This window comes from Delphinapterus leucas, chromosome 17 (genome assembly GCF_059928025.1).
Source record: "Delphinapterus leucas isolate spDelLeu-1000000601 "Yukka" chromosome 17, BTC_Dleu_Yukka2, whole genome shotgun sequence".
NCBI classification, from domain to species: Eukaryota; Metazoa; Chordata; class Mammalia; order Artiodactyla; family Monodontidae; genus Delphinapterus; species Delphinapterus leucas.
The window spans coordinates 67466039-67482503 of NC_143145.1; the positions used below are offsets into that span (position 1 = coordinate 67466039).

At 38.5% G+C, this 16465-nt stretch overlaps 1 protein-coding gene across 2 annotated transcripts in view; it reads right to left on the reverse strand.

Annotated features, from left to right (window-relative positions):
• Positions 1-12285, reverse strand: part of PI15 (peptidase inhibitor 15) — a 31043-nt gene extending 18758 nt beyond the window's left edge. Inside the window, exons 1-2 of one of the 2 annotated variants that reach the window (XM_022595382.2) lie at positions 12097-12285; positions 11243-11551 (exon numbers count right to left, since the gene is read on the reverse strand). In XM_022595382.2, the coding sequence (XP_022451090.1) occupies positions 11243-11515 (273 nt within the window). In that variant the 5' untranslated portion in view covers positions 11516-11551; positions 12097-12285. Of the gene's footprint in view, positions 1-11242; positions 11833-12096 lie in introns of those variants that run through there. The other variant, XM_089899032.1, reaches the window with a different exon arrangement.
• Positions 12286-16465: the final 4180 nt, after the last annotated feature.

Below are 16465 nucleotides of genomic sequence, written 5' to 3' on the forward strand. Positions count from 1 at the left end.
TTCAACAGTCAGCAAGACTGACATGGACTCTGCTTTACAGTTTAGGAAAGAGACAGGCAATTAATGCACTACCAAATAAATAGTGAATAATTGTGAATAAATTATGGCAAATGTATATAAATTAATTAGTATGTAATACATTATCCATTATCCATTTATAATGTATGTAACATGTTTTATAAAGCCACTTCCAAAAAAATGTGCTACTTAAAAGTTTGCTTCTTTAGAAGTGTCCTTAGTCAATCATGTAAATTCCCAATTAAGTGTTGTTCCACACTGCAGACATCTGTAGCTCACCCACAGTAACCACAGGATGTCTTCTGAAAACGAGTGCTGAGTGAATATGCAAGTGAAATTTTGTAATAATATAGAAATTATCACTGGAATAATTCTTCTTTTGGTTTAACATATTAATTCTTTCAGTATATAGCCTCTTGATAAATAAATGGATATTTGAGCCAAAAAATATCTTCCTCAGCTCAGTTTTGTGTCCTGAATCATGATATAAAATATTCTTAAAGCACATTATAGAGTTCTCACCTGGAAAATCATTCCAGGATCTCCAAGGGAACTGGACCTAGTGAAGCAAAATTTCAGAGTTGGAGACCTTGAATGTGTGCTTACAAAGTGGTTCTGTGCTCTTCTGGTAAGAAGTAATTGTCTAAAGCTTATTTGGTGGAGTGTCATTCTGATTGCCGAGGACTTGGGGCCTCCCCTCTCCTCTCCCACCCCTACTCATCCCCCCCCCCATACTCACACCACAGAATAGGTTTAGGAAGAAGGGGGCATTTCTGGAAGTTAGTTTTCATTTATAAGCACTTACATCAGTATCCTTCCTCTCAGTTCTGGTATACTGTTGATCCAAGATTTGATAAAAATTAAAAATAGCATTCATCAGGAAAATGTCTGGACTGTCACAGACACTGGCTGCTAAGCTCTGTGAGGATGTTTGCTCTGTGCATTTGTGGATGACAAAATTACAGATGAGAGAGGTAAAGCAACTGTCCTGTATGTTGCTGTGCAAATAAGACAACATCATTCATTCTGAGAGTGACAATTCCAGGAGAAGGGAACATGTAGTCTGTGGTGACATGGATATGAATAGAGAGAACAGATGAGATTCATGGTCCTTATTCAGAAATCAAGGGAACTCTAAATGGCTTTATTAACTGAGATATAAGAAGTAACATGTACATAACTTTCTGAGAATCCAAAATTTGGGGGGGAAAAAGAAAAAAATTTAAAAGTAAGGCAATCCTTTTCCATAATAACATTGCATCTGTATTTAAAACACACATTTGATCTACAAGCCACTTAGTTCATGAGAATTTGATATGACTCAACAGGAGCACACGCTACCTAATCTGCCAACCCATTGTAAGATGTGTCCACAGAAGTAGAACAAATGGAGAATCATTTGTCATCGCTACTCTGTGTTGGCTGGGTCACATCAATTCCAGGCACCTCACTGTCAGAACAGCACACACATGTTGGAACCCAAACAAGGACAAGAGCCTGGTGAAAGGCATTCCTTGCTCAGAGCCATACTGCTTGCAGATCCCAAGGTGATCGAACTGGCACCATTCCTGTGTGTATGTGTAATGTAAGAGGTAGCATGGGGGGTGGGGAGGGACTTGATTTTCCATTCCCTTAATGGCACAACTTCTTACCTTTTCCAAGATTTTCAGAAAGCAAATATCTTCGTGCCACCTTCCTTACGCTGGTCATACTCTGGTTGCAAGAGGTGGTGTGTACAGGTATTTCACACAAAAGGGCTGGAGGCTTAGAAAGAGCTGGGTGACTGGGGGACAAAGGTTTAAGGCATAGATGCTCACAGGCTTCAAAAACTTGAAACACTATCGTAATACAGAGTTTTCCTATGTGGTTGCCAAGATTAGAAAGAGTACAGGAAGCAAGATTTGATTCCATATGAAGAAACACTTTCTAATATTCAGCGATGTCCTCAGATAAAAATGCATGTGGAGCGGGCTCAAGAGCAGGAGATGAACTCATGGAGGGGAGTGTGTATTGTAGTCTTTCAAAGCATGGGCTCTGTTGTCATACAGAATTGCTTTCTCATCATTTTGATTTACTTACTCTGGGACCTGGGGGAAGCAACTTACGCTCTCCGAACTTCAAATTTCCTGTCTCTAAATGAGGAAAATTGTCCCCATCTCACGAGACTGTTGTGAAGGTTAGGCAAGATAGTGGTTGAAGAGAATTTAGCACAGCTCTAGCACGGCAGGGTGTACAGAATGGTAAATGCTATTATTATTGGAAGATCAGGCACTGGAAGAGTGGTGGTGTCTGTGAACTAGAAAGATGCCTAAAGTGAGAGGTAATGAGAGGTGCACTTTTGATCACCTTATCTGGCAGCCTGAAGTTTGAGACACATCAAGCTTTAATCTCAACTTAGCAGGCAATCAGAGAAAGTGAAAACAGATAAACCCTGAAGCAACAAACTAATCAGAAACAGAACTGTGTATAGATAACAAGGACCTTGCTTCTTGGCAACATAACATCAGACAGTGGAAGATAAAAATTAGAGAACATTTCAGAAGTTTTAAAACCTATTAATTCCCCTCCTTAAATCCCTCTTTAACATATGTTTTATCTTTAAATTTAAAGACCATTTGTTGATGGATTCTAGCAACAGTTCTCCTTTCCCGGGAAATTAATACCCACCAGCTGTCATTTAATACTGTAGTTATATGCCAGGAAGACATTTTCATGTGTGGTTAATTTTTTCCACCAACTCAGTGTTACAATCAGCTAAAGACTGACTTCTTGATTGTTAAACTATCTTGTGAGACACATGCAAAGCCCGTACCTTGCTGTTGCCCACTTAGAAGAATTCAAATGCCTTTCCGCCTACCTACTGCTTGCTGAAAACATGATCTCACTGGAATGCAGAGACAGATTTGGTAGAATGTTCATATTTAATGAAATTATGAAATGTGAATTTGATGCACTTTGTAGGGTAAAAAAATATTGTGCCCTTAAGCAACATTCCTGGACTGTTTCAGTTTGGAGTATGTGATGTGAAATTTTAAGAGTCATGAAGTTTAGTCTAAACACACAACTTTGGGGGCATTCTTCCATATTTGTGTCAAAAAAATGCTTGGTACCTGATTTTAGACTCTATGGGTAACATAGACTGGGAACATTCAAATCATACCCCTCCAAACCTCAGTCCATGATGTATTTTATGCCAAACATTTCTCTTGACCATTTGAAGCTGTTAGTCTTTATCTTCCCTGCCTTCTTTCCAAGCCATTCTTCAGAAATTCTCATAGACAATTAAACATCTCAAGTTCATAACCATTTAGTGGCCATTGACTGACTATTAAATGGTTTTCAGATATACTAAATTCAGGACACCAGCCAGACTAGTCAACTTCGATTTTTCTGAAGTCCTTTGATTAGTTTCCAGAAAAACCTTATCCTGAGTGTGACAGAAGACTAGATGGACCTGGTGCTATCTAGGCCCCTGAAATAGATTTGGAGTCATGTTGACTTAAGTCTCAGCACTGATTCTAAAAAAAAAAAAAAAAAAAAAATTCTTAAAAGATACATGAAACTTTCTTGCAAAAATTCTTGAGTAGATTCCCAGACATAAAATCATGCACCCATGCTGTCTCCATGACACTACCCTACCCCCATTATGTAAAGTGGTCCATTCTGATTACCAAAGCATATTCCCAAAAATTCTTTGTATTGGAAGAATGTTCCCTCCCACACACTAGCTACTTTTTTCAACCTCTGTAGATGTGTACCCTGCCTGATAAACCTTCAGCTACTTAATGACTACCAGAAACCTGCACTTTATTTTGTGTTCTCCAACTCAGGGAAACCCAATTGTCCTAGTCAAAAATGGAGGCATCCTCCTTGGCTTCTCCATCATATAAATCCTTATGCCACTTCTTCATATAAATCACTTACACATACTGATTTGATCCCCAAATTCATTTTGTCACATCCCTATGTCCTTAAATGTCATTGAGGCCTCAATTATCTCTCGCCCAGGCTATTATAACAGTCTCTTGACTGTGCCATTACTTCTGCCTGTCTCCAATCCCTTTCTCAACCTGTAGCCAGAATGACCCTTCTGAAGGCAAATTAATTACACAACTTAAAACCTTCAACCACTTCCCTTAATCTTAGAATAAAACTCAAACAAGTTTCTGCTTGCCTTCCCAGCCTCATCAAACATCACTTTTTCTTTTATCCTCTACATCCAAGCCACACTGAATTTCATCTATGCCTTCAAGGTACCATCCACCTTCCCAAAACACCCTTCCCCACCTACCACATATTCCCTCTTTCCAACTCCTGCCTGTATAACTTTTATTTATTTTTCATATTTAATAGCTGAAATCATTTCCTTTTGGAAGCCTTCCTTGCGTCTCTACCCCCAGTCCAAGTCTGGGCCAGATATGCCCCATGTGATCCCAAAGCACCTGTATTTATTCTACTTTAGCACACAGCTCACTGCTTTGCCCACTTACTCATCCATTCACAGTACTTCCTATCAAGAAATGTCTTTTTGCTCCCTGCTGAAACCCTCAGCACAATGCCAGGCACATGAATAAATACTGTGGAATGAGTGATTGAATACTGAGTGACCCCTGCCCACCTGAGCACCATAGCCATGTGCTCTTTACATGGAATGCCCAGCAAAGGTTAAAAGACTTCATTCAGTTGTTCCATAGATTGTTACTGAGTGTTCTCTGTGGGACAGATATGATGCTAGGTTCTATAAATAGTCAGCAGGAATATAATACAATTTTCTATACCATTGCATATGGTCAAATATAATTTGCCACCAAAAAAGCAGTGTTGAATACTAGGAAATATGGTCGATATATATGTAGCTATGTATGATTCAAAGCTCTTCCTTCTACCAACTGATGGTGAGGTTTTTACATTTGCACATCTTAAAGCCTGTACTCAAAACAATCATAAACAAAATGTCCTTACTTTCAGCTGGCTCCATAAGTGGAGAGCTAAATATTCATATATAAGCAATACTAAGTAACTAATACTATGCAACATGCACCTTGGAAGAAAATTCATACAAAATGTGCCCAGTCTCCATTTGAAGCCAAGACACTTAAAAGGTTCTACATGTAGGAGAACAGGAATGTGGAGTTCCAAATGAGCTGGAGAAATGCCTTCCTGTCAGCAATCTTTCTCAGTTCCCTGCTGGCTGGCAATGTTCTCAGGAGGCTTTCTAGTGGTCATAAAAGCATTCATTGAAAAAATTTAGGTTAGACACATCAAATTTCTCATGTTTATAAGAAGAAAATTGAGTTATCCTTCCCAAATGAGAGGAAAGGTGCCATCTGGTCCAGTATATGGTTTCATTTAAAAAAACGATAAGGATAGACATCACAAGTGTTTTGTCAACTATGAATAATTAAAAAAAAAAGTCTTTTACATTATCTACATTCTCTTACACACAAAGCCCAAATAAACAAAATCCAAATTTTTCCTTATTCTCAAGACATAAATTACTGTAGGCAAATACTTTACTGGCTATTTCTGAGGACGGATTAATCTATTCTCCATTCATTCATTTGAGTCATGCTTTCTGTAACTTTACTACCTGCTGTGACTTGGTAACTATTATTTTTCTCTTTTCCAGAAGAGTACAGGAGACTTACTCCCTTAGCTCTGCAAATAATATTTGCAGGCACCAAACAAATGAAATAGGGCATATTACCAATATAGCTATTTTGGCTTCTTGAAATTACATTACACATTTTTTTTTCATTTTTAAGTTGTTCAGTTCATATCTATCATTATCTTCACGCTGTCCCCTACCTGTCTTTCCATCATTCTCTACCATTTATGAAGATGGCTACCATGTGTTCTCATGAACTACTTCCATTAACTGTTCATACCTGTCACTGTGGTAGGTATAGGTGCCCAGTTCCTCCTCACCTTTGACTAAAAGAATGGCCCTGTTGGGCTTCCCTGGTGGCGCAGTGGTTGAGAGTCCGCCTGCCAATGCAGGGGACGCGGGTTCATGCCCCGGTCCGGGAAGATCCCACATGCCACGGAGCGGCTGGGCCCATGAGCCATGGCCGCTGAGCCTGTGCTCTGCAACAGGAGAGGCCACAACAGGGAGAGGCCCGCGTATGGCAAAAAAAAAAAAAAAAAAAAAAAAATGGCCCTGCTGATTCAGTGGTTGCCACCTCTTGGGTCACCTTCACAGCCAATCTAAACTCCATCAATTGATAGTGCCATCTTTCTCATATGCACCTCTGACCCTGCTCTAAAACCTCCATGGCCTCCCTAATTGCTCTTGTATTAAGTGATCCTCAATCTTTTCTCAAAATCCTTGAAAACATTGGCGAATGTGTTATGCTTTTTCTCTCCTGGCGATTTTGTTCATTCATTGCTTTACCTACTATAACATCCAGTCCTACCCTTTCCTGAGCAGCTATCTCATGTACCCTTCCTCTAAGCAGCCTTTCATGATTTTGCCAAATAGAGATTACCTCTTCTTTCTTTGATTTCTCCATGGTATTTTGGTCTGTACTCTTTTATTACATCAGTCTTACACAGCAGCGTCTTATACTGAATTATGTGCCTAAGGTTTTTTTTTTTCCTGCTTGTTTTTCCTGTTTTGTTTACCGTTTAAATACAAAGATTTCTGTTATCTTTGGATCTCATCCTCTCACAGAAGGACTTCAAGTATTTTTAATTAATTTATTCAATTGCCTTAAATTCAAGAAATATCTTACAAATTGTACTCCATGTATGAGTCTTGTAATTTCATTCTTTTAGGGAATGATTCTTATTCTAAGAAACTAGTGTGGTCTGTGGTTTAGAGTCACGGTTTAAGTTGCCCTTAGGAAGAATGAAAAACAGCTGGTGTCCAAGGAGCTGTGGAAATTTGTCAAAAAACTAATCGTAGAACAGAAGCCAAGAGTTTGACTTGCATATCTTAAGCTCTATCTATATTATTATTTTTTGAAAGGATACAGTGTTTGGAAAATCATGGCCAATATACCCAAAGAAGATATTATACACTAAAATATGAATGTCAACACTCTAGTGTTCAAATTGTGTCCACTTAGTTTACTCAAGCATACACTAACGTAACCAGGTACTTAAAGAGGATAAAATCATTTAATTTTAAGGCGCTTTTTGTTTTTTAGAATTTTGAAAAACTTCTTTCGTATTTTAGGTGCACAGGATAAAATGTTATTATAAATGATGAGCGAACTTTAAATATAAATAATAATATCAAAATTGATTCAAGTTATAAACATGTAACAATTCATAGGGATTTCAAATTCACCAAATAATGGTTGATTACTGTCTATACACAAGAAATTTCCCAAGAAAATAGTTATACAAAGGTGAATAAACATAGACTGAGCACCCTGAAAGCTTAAAATTAGGAAGATTGCAAGAAATATACAAATAACTGTAAATTGAGTCTGATTTTAATAAGAGCAGGGTGATAAACGTAATAGGCTACAGTGGTTCAAAAGAAGGAGAAATCAAATACGACTGTGAATGTAAGAAACATCAGTGAAGGACACAACATCCTTACATAAAACTTGAAGGGTAGGATTATAAATATTGGAATAAGTTAAGGAGGAGACATTAGAAGGTGAGGAAATGGCATGGGAAAAGGCTCAGAGAGTAAAGTTGTGAATGAAGGGGATTGCAAATCAGGCTGGTGCAATTAGAAACAGCCCTGATACCAAGGGGGAAAGGGGTGGGGTGGGAGGAATTGGGAGACTGGGATTGATACATATATATTATTGATACTATGTATAAAATAGACAACTGATGGGAACATACCATATAGCACAGGGAACTCTACCTAATGCACTGTGGTGACCTAAATGGGAGGGAAGTCCAAAAGGGAGGAGATATCTGTATGTGCATGGCTGCTTCATTTTGTTGTGCAGTGGAGGCTAACACAACATTGTAAAGCAAGCATACTCCAATAAAAGTTAATTTAAAAAAAAATAGAAAGAGCCCTGAGCTGAAGACCATCTTCTATGAGGCTCCCATAGTGATATCACCCACTGATGGGGACAGTTTGAACACAGGGCTGGTAGCCATACTGAGGTAAGTGTCCTAAGCTTTTGAGGTCCATATTTGAGGCTAGGAATTGAACTCACTTTCGAATTGTTCACAATCCAAAGCAATGTTAAACAAATTAAAATAAAAGTAACAGTGTTCAACTGAGATCTGTATTTTTCACCTGGCCTGCAGGTTAAAGTCACTGACATTCCTGCTCTGACCTGTTAGATTTTATTTCTCTCAAAGTTCCTCTGAGTCTGCATGAGGGATCCAGTGAATTATTTCAGTTGGTCAATTTACTCACAGAGACTTAGGATTTCACTAAATTGAGCACATTTTTCTAACTGAAGTAATCTGTTCCTCTCCCCCCACCTCAGGGAGTTTGCCCACTCTCTTCCCTCTGTCTGGAATGGTCTTCCCTCATCTATCAGTGTGGCTTACTGCCTCACCTTCCTCCAGGACATCTCAGGGAGCCCTTCTCTGACCACACTATTAAATGTCCCAGCCTCAACCTGCTTTATTTTTCTTCATAACCTTATCACCTTCTAACATACTATGTAATTTATTTATCTTGTTTATTGCCTGATTGCCCACCCAGGAGGCCAAGGATTGTCTATTTTATTCATGAATTTATCCTAGGTGCTTAGAATAGTACCTAACATATAGTAAATGCTCCATAAATATTAAGTGAATAGATACATGTGTGATGAAGTGTATGCAGTATTTACATGATAATTTGAGACAATGTTACTTTATAGAGCTTAATATCCTGACTACTGTTTCTCGTTAACTTTACTAAGTGAAGAAGGATTTATAAAGCATTTACTATATAACAAGCACTGTATCTGGTTCTTACAAAATAAATTATTATGTAGTAGCTCCCATATTTGAAAAGCAAATAATAAGAAAGGAATGACAAATAGAATATGAAAACTATATGATTTCAGCTGGCATTGCAAAGAAGGAAACAGTGATATCCTGACATCTCCAGCAGTTTCCCCCAATGTAGTATTTGCTCGGTCTAGAGAATGAAAAGATGCTCCCCAGTACAAGCATAAAATTTGAAATTACACAGACCTTAACTCTAATTCCAATGATACCGTTCATTATCCAAACCACCTTCACCTAGTCATTAACTTCTCTGTGTCTAAGTGATTTCATTGGTAAAATGAGGATCGAAATCTTAACCTCACAGGGAGACTGAGCTATCAAATGAGATCATCTGTGGAAACAATTAGCCAAGTCCTTGGCACATAGAAACAATTTAATAAATGCATGTGGAACGAATTAATTCTTGATCAGTGGGGAAAAGTATAACTAGAAAAATGTGGCTTTTTAAAATATATTTCTACTGCGTTGTACCCCACATATTATTCATGATGATCCCTCTTCCCTCAATATTATTGAAATAATAAATTGCATTATATATTGATTGGTTATCATATAAATTATTGTTCCCATTTCACAGAGAAGGAAGTTGAGTCTTATGCATATTAAGTAACTTGCACAAGGCCACAAAGTACACAGCAGAGTTAGGATTTCACCCCACATGGAGTCCTCTCCAAAGCCGGTTCATTTGTCTTGATCCTTACCTTAGTCTGCATAGCTATGTGATTGCCGCCAGAAAGTATTCCCTAAACCTGCAGTCTGGATAACATACCTTTTTGAGCTCACATAGAATCTTATGCATATTTCTCTCATAATGCATGATGTTTGAAAACATGTTTGTTCCTCTCCTTTCTATACCTGGGCATCACCTTCTAGAAACACCTGTTCAATGTGAGTAATTGTTCCTATTTTTAGATCTTGAACAGGTTTTCACCAGGCACTTTCACGGTAAGCTCACAGAAACGCATAAAAACTAACGTTTATTGAACATTAGTTTTCTGTAGGCTCTGGTCTAATTGTTCTAGTCCTCAACTCCATACATTCCTCATAACAACCCCATATGGCAGATACTACCTTTATCCTCATATTAGAGATGATGAAAATAAAACACAATTAGGTTAATGAATTCACTCAGCTTATATTCCAGGGCTGGGGTTTGAACCCAAACATTTAGATTCCAGACTACATATTCTTAATCATGAGACTATATTGCCCCTCATACACCAGGACTGATGACATCTTCTTTTCCACTTTCATTTAAAAATCCTAGAAAAATGCATTTTCATAGAGTCTAAATTGTACTTCTATGAACCATGACTCTCTTACATTTGCAAGTCTGTATTTTTCTTGTGACACTGATTTCTACAATTAGTCAAACTTTAAAAGCTTATTTAAATAAAATAGATACATTTAGAATCTGACAGAAACCCCCAAATTTTAGGTCAGCACTTACAGAGTGTTGTTAGTGGTACTGCCATACCCACCCCAACTTAGAAATACCATACTGGTGGTCTTCATTGCCTTAAACAGGCTTCAAGCTGTGCTCTTGGAAGGTGCTGGAAGTTAAACCATAACCTTGTATAAATTCAAAACCAAAAACAAAGAAACTTTAAAAAGACATCTATCCTTTTAATACCAACTTTTTAAAAAAACTTTCCAAGTAAAATGATTTAAACACAGAGAGCCTATTTTTTATTTTTAAGAGAGAGCAAAGAATGTGTTCATGGCAAGTTGGAACAGTGTGCAAATGTGCTGACTTCACTGTTATCTGAACGACAAAGCATTAAATCACAAGAAGGAAAAAGTCAGCATGTTCTCTGAGAATACAAATAGATTAGTGTCAGGAAGAGCTTTGTCCAAGAAAGGGAAGAGACACCTACCCAGAGAATAATTCATGCACATGAAACCTATAATTAAAAAAAATCATTTTCAAAAAATATTTTAGCTGATAAATATGACTATTAGATAAACAAAGCACAGAAAAAGTTCCATGTGAATTTTTTTTTTAAGTGGACCTTCCAAATGTGATCAGTCATCACACCCCACTCTTTACCTCTTTCTTATATAAGACCTGATTCATTAATGGTTATGGAACTCACACAAAAATATTAGACCCCTTTCCTCCCTTTTAATTATATGATGGAACAGTACTTAAGTTTACCAGGCACTTAAGAACATTCCCTAAGTTAAAAGGTGTAAAAAACCCCATATCCCTTAACATATGAATTCTTTAGATTCTCCTAATGTACAATTTAAGTAAAACGTCCTCACTCAGAATTCAAAGAAAACAAGGTTCTCTTACCATATATTCCATGTTTGCTGCTGGTGGGAACACTTTGCCCCGAACTTGGTTATGATAATCAAGAATGGCGATCATGTCATTCTGCGAAATGTAGCGCTTCCGCCTGGCTTTGGGGATGTCCGCAGAATCTAGTTGTGCTTTTAGAGCTGCTTCAATATCAGTGAAATTATTGGTTGGCGGGGATGAGTCAGTGGAATTGAGTAAGATGACGGCACTTGCTTCACAGAGAAGGGAGAACAGGAGTGCACTGCTGATGGCAGAGATTGCTATCATTTTGAGAGGTGGAGAGGGAGAGGCCACAGAGTTTGCCTTAAAGCAGAAAGGTAGAGTTAGGGTCTATGAAAGGAAAAAAAAAAAATAGGGCCAGAGGGTATGAATTTACAAAATCATTGCTTGACTTGACTTTCTTCAAAAAAATCCAAGCAAATGCTGAACTCAAGCCTAGAAGACAACCTGTAGTGGTCTTTATACATTTTACTTGGTGTTATGAAGCAGTCCCCTAAGAGGAACTTCCTATAGCTAGAGAAAAATAAACAGCATGGCTACTAACCCTAAAATGAATGTGAGCCATTTACCCCAAACGCCTGAGCCACAGAATGCATTACTGCATATTTATTTTCAGAGGGAAATCTTTAGGAATTGAAATTCATCTTGAGAGTGAAAAGGAAAAATGCATCACAGGTAATAACAGAGAATGTGCTGATAATGTTCCCCAGACATATATGGACACCAAATAATAGAACAGATAGAAAAAAAAAGTTATAATAATCCAATCTCATTTCTAAAAAAATTAAAATGTGAGCTACTTTAAAAGCAATGCATGCAAAATAAACTTGTTGAGCTAAATAGCTTACCTCTGCACAATGCCAAAATGAATATAGTATTCTTCCAAAAATTTAAAGTTCTTTGCTAGGTTGTAGCATGAACTCTTGTAAGAGGAGTGTGTCTTATTACAAACTCTCAGAGCAAAACTCTGCAAGGTTTGAGTGCTGCTGGCTACAGGAGCAGCTAACAGCTTTTATATGTCACAGTCTGCAACGTCCAGAAAGGGCAGTCTTTCCTAGGGTCTCTCTTAGCCAAAATCAAAGGGGAGGGGTTTTGGATAGAAAAAACAGTGATTGGGTGGCAACCTTTTTATGTGGGTGGTGAGGAAATTGAGTCACACCCACAGCTTACAAAGTACAAACCATAAAAGACAAACCCTTTTTTCTCTGAGCTTCCACCTTTTCTGTGACTGGTTAATTTTCCTCATTTAATGCTTTCTAGTTCCTGGTTCCCATACAAAAAAAGGAGAAAAAAAAAGGGACTGTGAGTTTTTGAAAACACAGAAGGTTGAGTAACAAGCAGTACATTTTTTTTTTTTTAAGACAGTAAATGACATGGGAGCTGAAAAGAGCAAGCTGATATTAACTCAAAAGATCAGCTCACATAGTTAATCTGGGTGGCCACAAATATGATTCAAAAGAGATGCCAAGCAAATCAGTAGTAGTCAAACTATAGCATATGATATTGGGATAATAGATGCTCAAGTGGTTGCACTTTCTGTCTCCATGTGGCTTTATTCCTCTAATTTTTATATTTAGTCTCTCTCTCTCTCTTTCTCTTGTTTCACTCTCTCTCCTTTTTTTCCTTTCTCTACAGAGAGGCAGCAAATTACCTGCCTTTTACCTGCCTTGTATAGAATGCAAATAGAGAAGCTTATGACAAATGACAGCAGCCAAGATAACATCTGTTTCAGGTTTAGAAGCATAGAGTTGAAATTTTAAGCAAAGAGTAGCCCAGCCTCTCAGGAAGCATATTGGAGGGCACAGCTCCGAGGCCATGAAGAATGTCACAGCAGCAGCTGCAGCTGTCAACCGTCAGAAGTGCCTTCCTAGAAAGATGCCATTGGAGCAAAACCTGTGTCTGGCAAGACAAGAGCCAAGAATGTGACTATTAGGGCAATTTGTAACAAAAGGACCCTCACAAATACCCTGTGTCATGAGAACTTTAACAAAATGTGGAATATTCCCAGTCTGTGGCAACAGGAATCTTAGAAACTACACATTATTCAGTTAAACTTGCGTAACGTACACCGACTAGTCTAGTTGGTCATTGTGTGTTGCCTCCTGCATGTTTCAGCAGGAGGAGTACTACGTGGATTTATATTTGTCAGAAAGGATGATCATGTGGTAAGAAGCACACCAGGCTGGGAGCCAAGTTTCCTGGGCTATATTCCCAGTCGTGTCTCTAGCAGTATGTGTGGCCTGACGCACATAGTTTAGCTCTTCACTGGTGCATCTAAAAATGGGAGGGAAAAGGTGTGTATTCTATGTGTATTCTATTCTTCATCAAATTCCTTATGAGAGCAGGACAGTGTTTGAAACTGAAAGTGCCACTGAATTTCAAAGTTCGGTGTGGAGATGCATTCTTTGATGTTGATAACATGTGCCAAAGTTCAGGTTTTGCTATATTTTCATGAGCCTTAAGTTCCTAACTAAATTCGAGTAATTTGAGAAGAGCTCAAGGTGCAATACTGAAAGCTGTAAATAGGAATTAATGAATACTGTTAAATTGAAAAGGCAAGAACATCTAATAGGAGCACAGAAAGTGAGCATGAGTATTATGAAACATCAGAGCAGCTTCAGGGAATGCACGTGGCTGCTCACAGCTGCCTATGTTTAACAACTGGAGCTGTCCAGCTAGGGTCCCACCCCTTCAGAAAGGACTCATGGCACATTGAATGAATCTCAGGGATGCTGCGTCAGAGATTCCTGAATCGAATAGAAGATTAGATGACATATTCTCTGTGGGCCATCCAACTCAAAGATCCAAGACCTTTTGAGAAATAGTGCCAGCGCTGATTAGCCTATACTTTTCAACATATCTCTTATAGCTGTCTAGCATACAGGAGACTAAAGGACTTTTAATGCCTAAGCAGCAGACATGAATCTTTCTTTCTCCAGGGTGGCTGAGTTCTTGCTTAGAATCTCATAAAAATCAACCATTGCTTTCACGGTTACCTCTTTGTCATGTATACAAAGAGATATTGTTCATCTATTGAAGTTTGACTTGAGGTACTTCCACAGGGATGAAAATGTGTCCCTCGAGAAACTTGTCTGAACCATAAATGGATTTCCTCTACGAGGAAGTGGAGGGATGGAGGAGGAAAAAGAGAAAGAAGGAATTTCTGAGATGGACCTAAGCATGCCCAATTACATGAGGACAGAGATGATAGTTACTTAATCCTGAGACCCTGAGGGATGTCAATGATTTCAGATGTCTTTCAACAAACATGAATTATAGTGTGGAATTTCAGACTATTAAGAAAACCCCCAAGGGTATGGAATCATAAAAGAAAAGACCTGTGGGAGGAGAGTTAAGAATTCTGCTTCCAAGCAGACATTATTGCCAGAAGAAGTATTTTAAATGCTTTGGAAGTCATTTTAATTTTAAAATACTTGCAAAATTAAGAGGCATACATCCAAGTTGTCAGTAAAAGAACTGCTAATGAACAACTAACAATGAGGTGGTTCTTTATGAGATCTCTTCTTGAAAAAGAACATTGATGTGTATAGAAGCATTTAGGGGAATGCTTGCCAATATGGACAGAAAGGAAATGCAGTTATATTACTGAGAAGAAATATGTAAACAATTGGCAGCAACTATTGTATACCTTGAAACCTGTGAGAAAATGGTTGCGATTTTAAAATTGAAATCAGATACATTATGTATCCCAGAATGGCACAACTGCTTCAGCAAAGGTACTGTGAGTGTTTGTGTGTGGATACAGATACACATATGGTTTTAGTCTAAAACATTTCTAATCAATGGAGAACAAAGAAAGAGTTACACGAAAATGAGTGAAATGATTCAGTTCACTTTTTAGGAAGGTAACAAAAGACAATGTTGATAATGAATGACAGGAGAGGCACTAGAGTAATACTAGGAAAAGATTGTGGAATTAACTTTAAGCAGTCATAAAAATGTTTAAAAGGGGGGAGAAACTGGCAAGACATTTCAGGCATAAAAATCCACAGGTTTGGCCAAGCTACGGATGTACGAAGCAAGGTGAGAAACAATAAACAATGGATAATTTGGATTTCTGTCCTGGAAATGACAGAAGAAAGTTATAATTTCTATTTATATGGCACAACACAAAACACTGTCACACACACTCGGCCACCTGAACCAAGATGGTGGAGTAGAAGGGCGTGCTCTCACTCCCTCTTGTGAGAACACCAGAATCACAACTAGCTGCTGGACAGTCATCGACAGGAAGACACTGGAACTCACCAAAAAAGATGCCCAACCTCCAAAGACAAAGGAGAAGCCACAATGAGATGGTAGGATGGGCACAATCACACTAAAATCAAATCCCATAACTGCTGGGTGGGTGACTCACAAACTGGAGAACACTTATACCACAGAAGTCCACCAACTGGAGTGAAGGTTCTGAGCCCATGTCAGGCTTCCCAACCTGTGGGTCCGGAAATGGGAGGAGGAATAGCTAGGGAATCAGACTTTGAAGCCTAGTGGGATTTGATTGCAGGACTTCGACAGGATTGGGGGAAACAGAGACTCCACTCTTGGAGGGCACACACAAAGTAGTGTGCACATTGGGACCCAGAGGAAGGAGCAGTGACCCCATGGGAGACTAACCAGACCTACCTGCTAGTGTTGGAGAGTCTACTGCAGAAGCCGGGGGTGACTGTGTCTCACCATAAGGACAAGGACACAGGCAGCAGAAGTTCTGGGAAGTACTCCTTGGTGTGAGCCCTCCCAGAAACTGCCATTGGCCCCAACAAAGAGCTCAGCAAAAACCACATTCACAGAAAGATAGACAAGATGAAAAGGCAGAGGGCTATGTACCAGAAGAAGGAACAAGATAAAACCCCAGAAAAAAACTAAATGAAGTGGAGATAGGCAACCCTCCAGAAAAAAGAATTCAGAATAATGATAGTGAAGATGATCCAGGACCTTCGAAAACAAATGGAGGCAAACATCGAGAAGATGCAAGAAATGTTTAACAAAGACCTAGAAGAATTCAAGAACAAACAAACAGAGATGAACAATACAATAACTGAAATGAAAACTACACTAGAAGGAATCAATAGCAGAAGAACCGAGGCAGAAGAACAGATAGGTGACCTGGAAGACAGAGTGGTGAAATTCACTGCTGTGGAACAGAATAAAGAAAAAAGAATGAAAAGAAATGAAGACAGCCTAAGAGACCTCTGGGAC